Source organism: Lutra lutra, chromosome 9, assembly GCF_902655055.1.
Source record: "Lutra lutra chromosome 9, mLutLut1.2, whole genome shotgun sequence".
Classification (NCBI taxonomy): Eukaryota; Metazoa; Chordata; class Mammalia; order Carnivora; family Mustelidae; genus Lutra; species Lutra lutra.
Genome location: NC_062286.1, coordinates 131781063 through 131796715, shown reverse-complemented (window position 1 = coordinate 131796715; position 15653 = coordinate 131781063). Strand labels below are relative to the sequence as shown.

General features: G+C 53.5%; 1 protein-coding gene across 1 annotated transcript in view; it reads left to right on the top strand.

The window, feature by feature from the left end:
- The window catches only part of PREX1 (phosphatidylinositol-3,4,5-trisphosphate dependent Rac exchange factor 1), a 176695-nt gene that overhangs the window by 89359 nt on the left and 71683 nt on the right, over positions 1-15653 (top strand). The window contains 2 exon segments of the mRNA XM_047744760.1: positions 1398-1499; positions 10397-10558. Of these exon segments, the coding sequence (XP_047600716.1) occupies positions 1398-1499; positions 10397-10558 (264 nt within the window).

Sequence of the window (15653 nt, the reverse complement as noted above, 5' to 3'; positions counted from 1 at the left end):
TCCCCGGGGTTCTGCTTCTCCAAGGAGAGGGCCCACCAAGCTCCCTGCAAGGCAGTAGCTCTGGGTCTCGGACCCGTCCTTTTGCTTCTGTGTACCACTTTCCCATCTGGAAGAGGGAGATAATGTCCCTGTGTATCCTGGGGTGGTGAAGATGAACTTTACATGGTGGAGCACAAGGTACAGAGCCTGGCACGTGGTAGGCACAGGGCAAATGTTCTCTGGGCTTGTTTTCACTTGAGTATAAGCAAGGAATGTGTCTGCCTTGTTGGGCAGGTACCCCAGTGTTTGGAACCGTGCCCAGCCCATAGTCCGCACACAGTATATATTCACAGAACAAATGAATGAGGGAGTGAACGAGTGATAGGATGAGAATTCTTTGCTGTGGGAGTTTCTGTTTCATTAGCAGTCTGCCTGCGTGGTGTAGGGAGGAAGACGGGGAATGTGGGCTGGGCCGGCAGGTTGCTCATTCCTTAGTGTGTCCCTTCTTCCTTCCTGCGTGCATGTGAGCACGCACGCGTGTCGTGGGCACATAATAAGCCTGGGACAGGACGGCAAGGAGGTCACGGTTGCGGGGGGACTCAGTTCACTTTCCAAATCCTGTTACCCTCCCTCTCCAGAGGTAACCAGCCCCTGTTAGAATTTGGTTTATTTTTCTTCCATCCGTGTCTTTGTATTTGATGACAGATGTGTTCCCCACAAACAATGCCTAGTTTGGTTTTGTGTGTTTTTAAAAGCTTTGTATGAATGGGTTCATAGCAGCCATATCCTTTAGTCTATGTTGCTCCGAGTGGTGCCCGACCCCCTGTTTCCCACACCATGGACTGTGGCACCATCTCGCCCGACAGGCATGTTTTTCCATCCTTCATTTGGTGGCTGTTTAGGTTGCTTTCCATTTTGTGCTGTCCCACACAAGGCAGGTCTGAATGTCCCTGTTCCTGTCTCCTGGTGTGTCTCTGGAAGTTCCTGTAGTTCCTACAGACCAGGACTTAGCACACTTTTTTATAAAAAGCCAGATAGTGGTGGACAGTTCAGGTGTTGGGACCAGAGGCTGTCTGTTAAACCGCTCATCTGTGCCACACTTGCTCAGAAGCAAGCACGTGCAGGTACGTAAACAAAGAATGTGGCCATGTTCTAGTGAGACCCTGCTTGCTGGAACAGGGAGCGGTGGGATTTGGCCCCGGAGGTGGGGGGAGGGGGCGGGACAGGTTGCTAGGCCCTGATCTAGGCTTTGTGCTGGGTGACAGATGATGCATATTTCCATCTCCTCTTGGTGTTGCTAAATTACCTCCAAGGTCTGCGGTTGTGTTTTGAGAGTGCTTCCCCTGCGTATTTGAAGGTAGCCAAATGCCTCTGCTGTCCCTGGTGGGTTGTAATGAAGGTCCTCTGTCCCTTTGCAGAGCTGCATGCTCCTGGGAGGCCGGAAGACCACGGACATCCCTCTGGAGGGCTACCTGCTGTCTCCGATTCAGAGGATCTGCAAATACCCGCTCCTTCTCAAGGTGAGACAGTCACCCGGCTCCTTTCCCTGGGTTTGAGGGACTGAGAGCCCAGCTCTGACTGGCTTACGCAAAAAGCAAAATTTGTTAGTTAAGCAACTGAGACGTGCAGGGACCATGTTGGGTTTGGGCCGGGCTGGAGCCTACCAGGACCCTGCCTCTTTGGGTTCAGTTCTGCTTTATATTCGTATATGGTAGCAGATGGCTGCGGTCCTCTGGCCGCACACCTCGTCAGGTTCAAGGGCAGCGGGAAAACCTGAACCTCTCTTCTAGTAGCTCCCACTCAAGGCCCGAGAGTCACTCAGGCTTCGGCTGTCTGTGGCCAGAAGAATGTGATGTTCTGAATAGTTTGGGCCTGAGTCACGTGGTTGAATTTGGACCAATTACATGAAGCCTTTGCTTGTGCCATTTACCCATGTCCCATGTGCTTAGACTCACACTTAACCCCAGAGGCGAGGCACTGGGCAGTGCGGGGCTCTGATCGGTTGAGACGTGGTCTAGGGCGGTGCGCTGGGTGGTGTTATGTTCTAATGGGCTGATACCAGGATCAAGTGCTCCCTGCGTGATCCAATTGCACTGAGCAGATGAGCTCTAAATGGTGCTGACTTACAGCATGAGCTCTGACCTCCAAGCCTCACATGATCCACAGGCCCGTGGGTGGGGGATGCAGGACCTCCCCATCACAGTCCCAGCTGTTTGTGGAAGAGGCTGGGGGCTGCTGAGGGGGCCCAGTGCAAATAACCAGCCACCTGCTATCTTTATCTTTGATTTGGTCTCGGTGGGACAGACTGGGGGAAGGTTTGCTGCTTGTGTGGCAGCCCAAGAAGTCATAGTTCTCAGCTTTGGAGTCAGCGCCTGGGCAGATAGATCCTCTGCTGGGGGTATGGCTCTGCCACCAGCTGCTGTTCTCTGCCCAGGGTTTTTGGTGCTTGGAAATGGCGTCTTATTGGCCCAAGCATCCCCTGGCTCCATCCCGAAGGCCTTGCATCTGACAGCTGTTCCTTGGGGTCCCCGCTGGGGGATTAATGTGGCTGGTGGCGCCTCATTCATGCACCTGTCACTCATGCATGGGGCCACATGCATCCTTGCTCCATGAACTGGAAGGCAGAGGGGAGGGGAGGATTACTAGGGCACTCTTGAACTTGACTTTCTGCTGGACAAGGTGGGTGATCCTTGAGTCTGTGAGCTGGACCAGACCCTCTCTGGGGCTATCAGCCCTGTCCATGACCACAGGCCTGTAATGTGTGCAGCCACGGTTGGTGGGACGAAGTTCTCTCTGGCCCTCCTCTAGCCTGCTGCTGTTTGTCTGTCCCCGGGATCTCAAGAGGACCGTCTGTGGTGGTTCTCGTAGTTGCTTTGACCCCAAATGTTTGAAATGGTGTGTGTAGCTGGCTCTTCACTTTGGTACAGGAAAAGCTCCTAGAACTTTCAAGTTGCTAGCCTGTGGATTGAATTGGACCTAAAATCTGCTTTGTTTGATCCGTTCAGTGTGTTCTCCAAACTCGAGTCGGTTGCCAGCCTTTAAGAGGTAGTACTCTGTGGTGGTTTAGGGCAGGGGTTGGCAAAGTGGTGGCCCGTGAGCCAGATCTAGCCCGTGGCCTGTTTTTGTACAACACATGAGCTGAGAATGATGTTTACATTTTTTAAAGCCTTGTTTAAAAAGAAAAGAAAACCCAAAAAACAAAGAAGAGTATGTGACAGAGACCGGATGTAGCCAACAAAGCCTAAAATATTTACTATTTGGCCGTTTACAGAAAAAGTCTATTGACCCCTGGATTAGTGTCAGGCTTTGTAGCGGAGGCTGCTTGAGTTTGAATTCTAGCTCCGCCATTTACTAGCCGCCTGACCTTGGGCGAGTCACCTTCCTCGGCCTCAGTTACTCAGCTGTGGTACAGGGTTTGTGTTGGTACAGACAGGGCTGTTAGGATGGTTGAGCATTTCCCCCTTAATTCTGAGAACGATGTGATGAGGGAGGCATTGTGATTAGCCCCACTGGAGAGACTGAGGCACAGAGGAAGGGGCCTCTTCATGGTGAAGTAGTAGGAGCTGTGATTTGAGCCCATTCTAGAGGCCCGCCCTCTGACCACTAGGCCGTGCTGCTGGTTGAGCACTTTGGGGAGTCAGGCTGCCAAAGTCCTTGGGTTTTGGGAACGCTGACCCTCTCCATTCTCTAGGTGGGGGTCTGGGACGGTCGGTGGCCTTGTGTTTTGTGGCTTAGTGGCTGTTCCGTTCTTTTCTTCCCGGGGTTTCAAACCTAGAACCTCTGACCCATTAGAAGAAATGCCAGCTCCAGCCCCAGGGCCCAACCAAGGCCCCCTAGGTGTTAACCCTTTGGTTTCTGGATCTCAGAAAAGTTCAGGGTCTCAGCAGGTGCTTGGAGTGGTAGTTCCCATGACGTATTTTAACAACCAGCAGAGCTGGACCTGTGTGTGTGTGTGTGTGTGTGTGTGTGTGTGTGTAGACTCGGAGCTCACCACGGCAGGCTCAGGCATTTCTGAGGCCCGCTTAGGCCCAGGGGCTTCCGTTCTGCCTGGTGGGATTCATAGGCTCTGGATTCCCGGGAGAGCAGACAGGGAGGAACGGTACCGGCTGGCAACCCGCGGGGGAGTGACTGCCCACAGGAAACGATGATGAAGCCAGGCTGTGGCCTTGCTCTCCTGACCAAATGGCTGTTTACTCGCCCCGTTTCCTCAGTCTCCAGCTGTGTTTATCTGGAGCTCCGATAGCACCGGGGGGACCCGCCAGCAGGGCCTCTGAGTCCTCTGGGGACGTGCCATGCTCCCCGCCTGATGGGCTTGCTCAGTGTCCTGGCCTTTGGCACCCACAGCTGGAACATTCGCATCAGAACACAGCTTGGACTGAGTGCAGTTCTTTATGCTCCTCCTGAGTTCCTCCTTCCTGTCACGTTTTCCAGAGGATTCTAAAAGACGATACCATGTGCCCAGTCCCTCAAGTGTCTCCACCTCTGGCCTCCGCATCTCTGACGCCCTTGCAGATGTTCCCGTGGCCCTCTGAGCCCCCTTGTTTGAGCTGAACTCCAAATCCAGCAGGCGATCGGGATTAGGGAGCCTGGGTGGGAAGAGAGAAGAGGCCGGAATGAAAGCCTCATTGGGAACAGCCCCAAAAAGCTGAACTTGAACATTGCCTAAGAATAGCCAGAACATTCTATCTCAGCCTCCAGCCCAGGCTCAGGATAGACAGTTGGCGTTTTTAGGCTTTGTTGAGTTTTCCGTCGACGTTTCCAGGGAAATGATTCAGGCTTGAGGTCATGCTCCTGGTGCTCAAATGACAGGTGCCTAAAGGGAGGCTGACTGTCACTGTCCCTTTGGGTTTCCTGGTGATGCACAGATCTCATCGGGCCACTCACTGTGCCCCAGCTCGTGGTGCGGCTCAGGACTCACATTGGCGCCCGGGATAGCCTCTGTCCTCCAGGCTCCAGGCAGACGGGGCCCCACGAGGGCCTGGTACCTAATGGAAGCCCGTTGAGGCAGGTGGAGGCAAACTGATTGGGCACATCTGTCCAGAGGGGGCAGCTGCCACCCCAGCCCCTCTCTTCTCCTTTGCTTCCTGCACCTGTGGCCACTTCCCTGCTGTCTCCTTTGCTGCCTCCACACCTTCTGGGCCTCTAAGCACAGGTGGACCCAGGGCTTAGTTCTGGGGCCTTTTGTCTCTAGACTTGCTCCCAGAGTGGACTCAGCTGCCTTGTGACCTTTAAAAAAATAAATGTGTGTGTGTGTGTGTGTGTGTGTGTGTCTGTATATTCAGAAGTTGTGCAACCCTCATCATAATAATTTTAGAATATCTTCATCACCATCACTGCTTGACCCATCAGCAGTTCCCGGGCTTTTCCCTCCTGCCCCAGCCCCTGGTAGTTACTCATCCACTTCCTGTCCCTGGGGCTCAGGACCTTCTACACAGACGGGATCATCTAAGATGTAACCTTCAGTGTCTGGCTTCTTTCGTCTAGCGAAGAGTTTTCCAGGCTCATCCACATGGTAGCCCAGATCAGAGCTTCATTCCTTTTTATGGCTGCATAATATTCCATTGTATGGAACCACATTTTGTTTATCCGTTCATTCCTTGACGAATGTTTGGGTTCTTTCCACTTTCTGGCTATTAGGAACAATGCTGCTATGAACAGCCGTGTGCCAGCTTCTTGTGGACACTCCCGTGGCTTTAAGCCGTGTCTCTGTGTCCGACCTGCAGCCTGGACCTGTCTCCCAAGCTCCAGGCTTGTTCTCCTGCCCACTCAGCTTCCCCACTTGGATGTCAGACAGGCATCTCCTGCTTAACAGGTCCAAAACCGAATGCTTGGCTCTCCTCTTTCCCCAGACCGGGCTCCCCTCCCTGTCACCCCCTTGTCCCCATTTCCATACATGGCCTTTCCTTTCTGATGGCTCAGGCCAAACTTGAGCTGTCTTTGGCTCAGCCTACATCTAGTCTCTTAGGAGGTCCTGTTGGCTCTGGCTTCGGTTCTATCTTGAGTCTAGACTTTCTAGCTTCTTCTCTTCATCATGCTGCCAGGCCCTTGCTACAGCCCCCACTGGGTCTTCCTGCCTCTGCCCTTGTCCTCCACAGTCTCTTCTCAGCCCAGCAGCTAAGCCCAAGCCAGTTCATGTCACTTCCTCACTCAAGACTGTCCAGCGGCTCCCTGTCACTCAGATTGAAATCCAGATTCCCCATCATTGTCACCTGTAAGGTGCTGCACATTGAAGTTATATTTTATTTTCTGCCCTCCCCTGCTTCTTCTCCTACACCCCTGGCTCTCCTCCAGCCATACTTGTCCCCTTGCCATTCTCTGAACACAACAAACATGTTCCTGCCCTAGGGCCTTTGCACTTGCTCCTTCTTCTGGGACATCATTACAACAGATACCCTGAGGCTTACTCTCTAATATTCTCAGGCCTCTGTTGCTCAGTTGTCCCCTCCTCAGAGAGGCCTTGCCTGACCACCCAGCTGTAGCACAAGTGCCTCTGCCATTCTCTGTCCCCCACCCTGTTTTTATTTTTTCTTCACTGTCACATTCTGTTTTCTAACTCATGGTGCACAGATTGATTTTCTGAATCCTCATTAGGCTGTCAGCTCAGCCAGGGCCAAGGTCTGGGCCTGTTCTGCTTGTTGCTATTCACCTAGAATGAGCCTGGCACATCGTAGGTCCCCCCCCGCCATTGACTCACTGAATGACTGTGGAAAATGCCACCCTAGTGTGACCCACCATTCCAAAATCCAGAAATTGGGACTTTCAGGTCCCCGATAGCACCTGATTTCCAAATGTCAGCTTGGTTCAAAACTTGCCAAGCGTTGCTGGGGCAAAACAGGGCGTGTCCTGGAAGCCGTCTGCTGGGGACAGCTACTTGAGGGGGCTTGTGGCAGGGGCGCTGTCTGCAGAGTGGCTGCTCAAGGTATAGCCTTGGGGCCCCACAGGGACTCCTTGTCTTGCACTTCCCACATCTGTCAGCGGGTGATGCAGCTGTCACCCTTGCTAGCATGGACACCTTGCCAATCAGTTGTTCTCTCTGTCTCCCTGGCCACTGGGGCTGTGGCACCCTGGGGGATGGACCATGGTCCATCACCGGGGAGGTGTTGGCATCAAGTGTTTGTGGAAAAGGATGGCTGGGGAGTGGCATGTTCCCCGGAGTGGGGACATGGACCACTCGGAGCCCTCCAGAAGGTGTTAGGTGGCCCATGGAAACCTTTCCGTGCGGTAAGTGGTGGGGGAGGGAGCCCTGGAAAGCGGTGCATCCTGTAGTGAGGTGTTCTTTTCTTAGCCAGTGCCTGTGTGTCTTCCTGAGTCCCTCCAGCAGAGTTATGGTCGGTGCCACAGGGTCAGGCGTTTGGGAGGCCGCTTTATTTACTCATCAAGGATTGTCGAGTAACTGTTATGTTTAAGGCATGGTCCCAGGTGCTGGAGATAAAAAGTGAACAAAATGGGCCAGAGCCTTGCCTCTGTGGGACTGGCATTCTGCTGGGGTAGATAGCAGAGGGATGGATAGGAAATGAATATACTTGCAGAGCTAGCAAGGGTGCTGTGGGGGAAAATATCTCAGAAGAAGAGGGTTGGTAAGGGCCAGGAGTGAGGGATTAAGAGGGTGACATTTGAGCAAACACCTGGAGGAGGTGAGGAAGGGGGCCTATAGGTACCTGGAGGAAAAGTCTGAGGGAATGGCCAGTGCAAAGGCCCTTTGGCAGGAGTGTGTCTGAGGAACAGTGAGGTGGCCAGAGGACGATCTGAGGGAGTGGGGGAGTGAGGCCAGAGAGGTGGTGAGGCCAGATTAGGCAGGTCCTTGTGAGCCACTGTGGGCTGTTTGTCTTCTCTGAGTGTTGTAAGTGCCTCAGGAGGGTTCTAAGCAGGGGAGGGACAGGGTCTCACCTCATTCTGACAGGATCCCTCTGGCTGTGTGTGGAGAATGGACTGGGAGTCGGGAGTGGGGGTGGGGTCCAGGGAGGTGACTTCAGGGGTCCCGGTGGCAGCTGGCTGGACCAGGGGAGCAGGGGTGGGTTCGTGTTGATTTGCCCCTTCACATTGTTTGCCATTTCCATTGAATACTTTGGGTCATGCCTCTGGAGTTCTTCTCTAACTCCGCTGTTATGAAATGAGCTCCTTATCTGCCAGGGATCTGGCATTCATTGTCACCAGCTTGCTGTGAAGGCACAGGAAGTCAGCATTCTCACTGTGGCCCTGGCCGCAGTGCCCACCCTCCCTCCTGCCTCTCGGGCTGAGCGCTGACACCTTGCCCACAGCTGCTCTGACACCCAGTGCCAGCTCAGGCTCTTTCCTGTGTGGAGAGCAGCGGTGGCCTCGGACGCTTCTGCAGGATGGGGTACCTGCTCTCACCTCTGTTTTTTTTTCCAACTCTTCAGGTCACACTCTCCTTCCCCTTCCTCTGAGGGAATGCCTCCTTTGTCGGAGGGAGGGCTCCATCTCCCCCTTCCTTGCTTCCCCTTTGCTGTGGCCCCAGAACGTGGCAGGTGCTCAGTAAACCCTCAGGGGCCTGACATCGCAGAACGTCTGGTCCGCGGGACCGTTAGGACTTGTCCTCCAGAAAAGAGGCTGTTGGTTTCCAGGCGGGGCAGAAATTACGTGAATGGGGAAGGGACGTTCTAGAGTTGGTTTTCTGCTCCGAGTGCTCTGAACAACGAACTGGCAGATGGCCCGGCGGCTGTCCCAGCTAGCACGTGTTGTCAGACGACAGACTGAGGATGGCTGGCATAGACCAGGTGCTTACCAGGTCCGTAGTTGACCGCAGAGGTCCTTTTCCTGGAGGATCGGATTCACCGTGCCCGTGAACAGAACCAGACCGTCAGGCTCACATCCAGCTGTGCCTCCATTTACTTTCTGGGGGCCTTGGGCTATTCTGCCTTAATCTCCGTCACTGTTAAAGGGGATGATAATGGACCCTACCTCGTAAGCACAGAGTAAAGGCTGAGTGGGCTATAACTGCTACCGCCCTCCTCCTCCTCCTGGTGGCCCTCCTCCTCCTCCCTGTAGCCCTCCTTCTCCCCTCTGCCCTCCTCCTCCTCTCACAGTGGCCCTCCTTGTCAGTGCTTTTCATCATGGAGGGCAACTGGCCCAAGGTCACTCGGCTACAGAGGGGCAGAGCCAGCCCTGGCACCCACGTGTGACCCGTCAGAGCGCCACGTCTGTGATTTTCAAGGGAGCAGAGAGGTGGGGAGATACTGGAACCGTTGGGCACGTCTAGGTCAGATGGTTAAGGAGGCCTGTCTCTGCCAGCGTGGCTCTGTCCGTTGAGTGATTCAGCTGGAAAATCTTCCCTACATCTTGAGGTCCTGCCAGCGTCTCCCTCTTCTCTCTCTCTCATCTCATGTAGCATGTGGCTGATGCCCTTTGATGACGAACCTGGCCTTCAGCACGGTTCAGGCCTGCCCTTGTGTCAGGGGTGGGAGGTGGCAGGGGGAGGGCCATGGAATAGGGCCCACCAGGAATGGCCAGTTGACAGGGTCTGTCCTGGTCCCTGTGAGGTAGGGTGTTTTTATACCTGCTCTCCCAATGAAAAGACTGCACTTGGTTGGGCTCCGTATCTGTGGCCTCCTCTCTGACCTCCTGATGTCTGTCTTGTCTCTCTTTTCCTTTTTGTCTTTCTCATTTACTCCTCTCCAGTCGCACTGTCTCCTTGCTGTTCCTCCTTCTAGCCCATCAACGCTTCCACATCAGGTCTTTTGCATTTGCTCTGCACTCTGCCCGGCACAGTCTTCCCCAAGATTTTTGCAGAACTCCTTCCCCTGCTTTATCCAGAGTCTCTGTTTAAATGTCACCTCCTCCGAGAGGCCTCCCCTGACCTCTCCATTTGAAAGAGCCCCTCCCGGGACCCCTGGGTGGCTCAGCTGGTGAAGCGTCTGCCTTCAGCTCAGGTCATGATCTTGGGGTCCTGGGATTGAGCACCACGTTGGACTTCCTCCTCAGTGGGGAGGCTGCTTCTCCCTCTGCCTATCCTCTGGCTTGTGCTCTCTCTCTCAAATAAAATAAAATAAAGAACAGCTCCCTTCCCAAAACCTTCTAGCCTGTCACTCTGATTTGTTTTCATAGTATTTATCACTGTCTGATATTATACTGTGCACCCGATTTTTCTTTATTTTGGCCCATCTCCTTTACTAGACTATAATACCCACCAGGTGAGGAATTTTTCTCTGTTTCATAGACAGATTTGTCTCCAGGCCCTAGAATACTGCTCCACCATGAAGAAGGTGCTCAGGGGACATTTACTGAATGAATGAGTGAGTGAATGAGTGACTGAGTCCGTGATGCTCCCCCCCTCCCCCGCCAGAACATCCTGTCTGTACAGAGCAGAGCTGAGATCTGGCATGGGGCCAGGTGACCTGGATGCCGTGTCTGGGGCCCTCGGAGTGGACGTTTCTCATTCCTGTCCTCCCCGGTCCCCTAGGAGCTGGCCAAGAGGACCCCTGGCAAGCACCCGGACCACCCCGCGGTCCAGAGCGCCCTGCAGGCCATGAAGACCGTGTGCTCCAACATCAACGAGACCAAGCGGCAGATGGAGAAGCTGGAGGCGTTGGAGCAGCTGCAGTCCCACATCGAGGGCTGGGAGGTGCGGCGGGGCAGGAGGAGCGGGGCCCCGGGCGTGCGCGGCTGCAGCTCTGTGCTGCGGTCTGGGCCCCAGGCTTCAGGCCTGCCTGGTGCATTTGGTTCGGCCTCCAGGGTGTTTGGGGAAAAAAAAAATTATTTAGTTATTTTTCACTGGAGCCCACATGAAAGTCTAGAGTTCAAGTTTCTTTAGAAAAATCAGTAGCTCTGGGCCCTCACTTTCCACGACCACAGCCACGAGAACTTCCGGTATTCCTCAGTCCCGGGCACCTCCCGTTCCTTCCGTCTCTCTCTTTCACGTGTTGCCTCACCTGCCTGGTGTCCATAGACCCTGGCGCTTTTGACGCCGAGGTCCACCGTAGTGCTTATGGGTCTGGGCCAGGACAGAATTCTGGCTCTGATGCCCCCTTGCTGGGTGACTCGAGGCAGATGTCTTAACTTCTCTGAACCTCCCGTTTCCTCTCTTCCTGGCACACGGTAGGTACTCAATAAATGGTAAGGTTTGCTATTATATTACTATCATCATGCTTACGGGGCTCTGGGATTCTTGAAATCTTCTCATGGTGCATGCGTTTAAACCTCCTTCCTTAGATTATCAGAGATTTCCTACAAATCTGTGGAAGGAAATGGGGAAATCTGAATAAATAAAAAAAAACCAATATCAGAGTTAGTGCAGCTGGAATGGGAGATCAAAAGCAAAGATGAAAGACTCTTAGATTACTCTCTGAATCATCTGCCTTTGGGTTTTCTGGCGCTTGCTACTTTTGGGATTTCCACTTGTCTTCCCGGCGTTCCGGAATCCTGAAGGTGACTCCGTCTCACTGCAGAGGTTGAGAGTCTGGCTGCTGTGGGGGCGGGGGGAGCTGCTTGTAGTGGGGAGGCGGGCAGTGTGGGTTAGCGCTGGCCACATACCCATCCTCTTCCTGCGGGGCCTTCGCGTCCTGCCGAAGCTGGGGAATGGAGAGCCGCATTTCTTGGTCCCCCCAGTAGTTCAGGTTTGGGATGTGATTGGCCAAAATCAGATCCAGCTGCTGGGGATTTGGCTGATGGGGTGGGATATAGAGCATAGCCGTGGTCGTGTTTGGCTCTCTGCGGTAGCATCAGCAGAGGGACCGGGCTCCAGCTTCCTGGGTGTTCGGGGGGCACGGGACATTTGCTTGTTGTGGATGGCATGTGTCGTGCTGGCAGGGGATGGCTCTGTAGCTGACCTGCAGATGACCTGCAGCAGCTGCCTCGGGCCTGGTTACGGCCTGGGTCGTGTTTTCCTGGCGTATCCGCTCGGGCCCGTGTGTGTGACGCTTTCTTTTCCCAGATGGGGCTGAGGCAGTGGCTCTGTGGGGGGTGGGCCAGGTAGACAGTGTTGGTGGTTTTCTGGGAGCCGCGGTTTGGATTCCGGGCTCCCCTGGACCATCCGATAATTAAGTAAACCCCTTATTTCTTTCTGCTTAAAATACATGTAGCTTGGTTTCTGTTTCCTGTGACTGCAAATTGCTGAATGTCAGTTGTGTTGGCTAGGGTGTGTTGTCTCAGGACTCATGTCAGCCCCAGGATGTCAGAGCTCCCCCTTTGTCTCTCGAGGTCCTCTTGGCCTCCCCCACCCGGTCCCATGAGAGCAGGAGCTCCAGGCATCACTTTGTGTTCCAGAATAGCCGGAGACAGAGGCGTGGCCAGGGCATGCGAGGGAGCTCTTCTCCTCACTGGAGGAAAACCTTACCCAGAAGCCTTGAAGACTTCCCCTTTCATCTCACTGACCAGTGGGTCACACGGCCACTTTCAGCCACGCTTACCTAAAGAGCAAACAGAATGAAGGATGTGTTTAAGCCTGTTTGGGCTTTGAGCTTCCTGGCAGCCAAAGTGAAGAGAGCAGGAGACATAAGTTACTCAATATTTATTTTCAAAAAAGGAAGACGGAGCAGTTCTTCTGGGAGACACAGAGTTTCCTGGAAACCAGCTGAGAAAGAAATCTCTCCCATGGGCCCCTGTGGAGAAAAGGATTGAGCAAGCCCTTTGGCAGCTGAAGCAGAAGTGTTTTCTAGATGCCTACTTCTGGGAAGGGCCTCGGGAAATAAGAACTAAGGATCTTTGGGGGCCCTTTTAGACCCTGAAAAACCTACAGTTGGAGAGTGACCCTGATTTCGGTCACTGTCCTGGGTGCTGTAGGAGGTACACTGTGCCAGAATAAGAATTGCTGGCAATGATTGAGCCCCTGTTACATGTCTCCAGGACAAAGGAGCGGGTGCTCTTATGATCCCCATTGGACAGCTGAGGAAGCTGAGGCACAGGGACTTGGTCTGGAGGTCCAGCCCTGTAACTGACAGTCAGCCCTGCCTCAGGCAAATTTGTCCCGCTCTCTTGGCCTCCATTTGCCTTGGTTTTCTATTCTGAGTAATAATATCTCTTGAAGGTATCTCCTAAAGCTATTCTTTTTTTTTTTTTTTAAGATTTTATTTTATTTATTTGTCAGAGAGAGAAAGAATGCACAAGCAGGGGGAGTGGCAGAGGGAGAAGTAGGCTCTCTGCTGAGCAAGGAGCCCCATGTGGGACTCGATCCCAGGACCCTGGGATCATGACCTGAGCTGAAGACAGATGCTTCACTGACGGAGCCACCCAGGTGTCCCTGTCCTGGTGTCATTCTGAGGATAAAGTAAAAACTGGAGTATGAATGCTTGTTGGAAAAAGTAAAATGGTTTTCTCTGCAGTAGATAGGTTTCTTCTGAAAGTGTATTTATTGAAGTCATCTCTACTCCCCGTGTGGGGCTTGAACTCATAGCCCCGAGATCAGGAGTCACACGCTCCTCTGAGCCAGCCGGGTGCCCCTGGAGAAAGGTTTTTAAATGCAGTTTGATCCTTAAGGCGAGTTGTAAAAATAATGTGTCATAGCTAGAAACAATCCCGGGTGACAGTGAAGCTACTTGTAGTGTCTCCTGTTCCCTGTAGTTACAACCTTGGGGGACAGTGTGACTTGCATGTAGTTTGTGGTGAATGGCGGTGGTTACAGATCCTTGCTTCTGATAATCTTCCTAGTAATTACTGATCTTGCCATCTGACCTCTCGCCAGTCTGTTTAGATGGTGCCATCTAGCTCTTGGAATATGGCTGGCAAGGGACTCATTGCGGGAGGAGAGAGGGTCTCTTCTTTGGCTGCTTAGTGGCTGTGGGCTTGGGCTTGCATCAGGAGTCTGATCTCCGATCGCTGCCTCCTCCCCCGCCCCCATCCTTCCTAAACCTCGTGTCCTTTTGAGTCTGGAGACTGGTTTACTTAAAACCAGATAAGTGAAGCCATAAATCCACTTTATCGAAGGGGAGGAAATGGCAGAATGTCGCAATACTGTGGAAGTGAGTGAACGAGCCAGCTCCCTTTGCGGGGAGGGGTTCTTCGTCCTCAGTTTCCCTATCTGAAAAGACTGGGTGGTCGCAGCCCTCCTTCTTGGGTCCCTTGAGGATTTGGGAGGGAACGCACGCTCCGTGCTCGGAACCAGGCTGCCTCCCTGGCTTGGAATAAATGCTCTGTAAACTCCGAGAGGAGCTGTGGCCGCGGAGCAGGGTTTCACTCTTACTTTTTTTTTTTTTTTTTTAGATGAAAAAGCATCATGCAGCTCTAGCTACAGCTCATACCCAGTGTGGGCTGACCCTCCTGCAGAGGGACACTCAGGAAGCAAGCTCCATAGACTTCTGTGTGAAGCTCACAGTAATAAAAAAAAAATACATGTTCTTAATAAGAATGAAATGGGGCATACTCATCTCGCTGGCTCTGGAAATGCTGGTTTGAGAGATCGTCAGTTGCCCACTCACCCACGAGGGGACAGAAAGAAATAGGAGCGAGGAAGCATAAAATTGTTATTAAAAAAAGAGAGAGAGAGAGAAGTTGTGATAGGCCCTTCCACCCTTCCTGGGACGCCTTGTGCTCCAGGGGGCTGTGGTCTCTCCCCTTTGGAGACCCCTGCTCTAGACAAGTTGGCTCATTAAAAAGCTCTTCAGGTTGTCAGGTTACCTTCTAAGGGGCAGCCGTCTCTCCGCTGCCCCCGGGTGGGAGAGTGGTGCCATCCTGTCTGGGTTCACATCCCAGCTCACTCACTAACCAGCTGTGTGACCTTGAACAAGTCTCTTCTCTGCTCTGTGCTTCAGTTTCTTTGTCTGTAAAATGAGAGCCGTTGTCAGGATGAACTGGATTTGTATAAAATACTTAGAACCGTGCGGGCGTGTGGTAAGCTTTTCCTGTCCCCTCTCCATGTTAATGCTCTAGTTCGAGTGAGTCTATGCTGTCCGCAAGTCTCTAGCCCTGGCTGGTGGACACCGCGGTACTCAGCCTCTGATCCTAGATTACCCCGGACCCAAGTTCAAGGATTCTGGGGAGACTGAGCCAGCTGGGCTTCTCAGCAGGGCTGGGTGGACGGGGCATCCCCCTGCCATGTCCTTGGCAGTTCACGTGTATTTGCTAGGTGGTCTTTGGCCAAGGCAGGAGGGGCAGCTTCCCAGGCTGGGTTCACTGATCTCTGTGGTCCCTGGACATTGACAGAGAGGTCAGGTGTAGTCCAATGTGACGTCAGGGTTTGGGGCCCTGCAGCCAGGCCACGTGCCAGATCCACGTATAAATGGCTAAAATCCCCCTTTGGAGGCTAGAAGACTGGAGCGGTGGGCATGAGTGAGGTGAGGGGACCAGGTGAGGAAGCAGGCGGCCTCTAGGAGCTGCTGAATGGCTTCTGCCCCAAGCCGGCCCATGGGCCATGGTTAGAGCCTCATCACCCCAAGAGTCACGCTCACCCTGCTGGCGAGGATACTGGGGGTCCATGGGGCTCCTTGTCACAAGAGCCCCGAGCCCTGGTGCAGCGGGCTCACTCCCTGGCTGGTGGCTGTGTGTGGAGTCTGGTCCCTGTCCGCAGCGTATGGGCGTCTATGCTGTGATTTCTTTTAATGGGCACAGGCTCCTGCCTGAGGCTGCTAGCCCTTGACCACAAAGAGCGGGTTTCCTGGGACCCCAGCTGGGCCCCAGAGGCATCTCTGGCATTTTTGGGTAATGAGTTTGCTGTGTTCAGGGGACACAGCCTGAAACAGGGGAGACTGCAGTGGGTAGTTAGCAGAAAGCCCGATTTCTGCATTTCT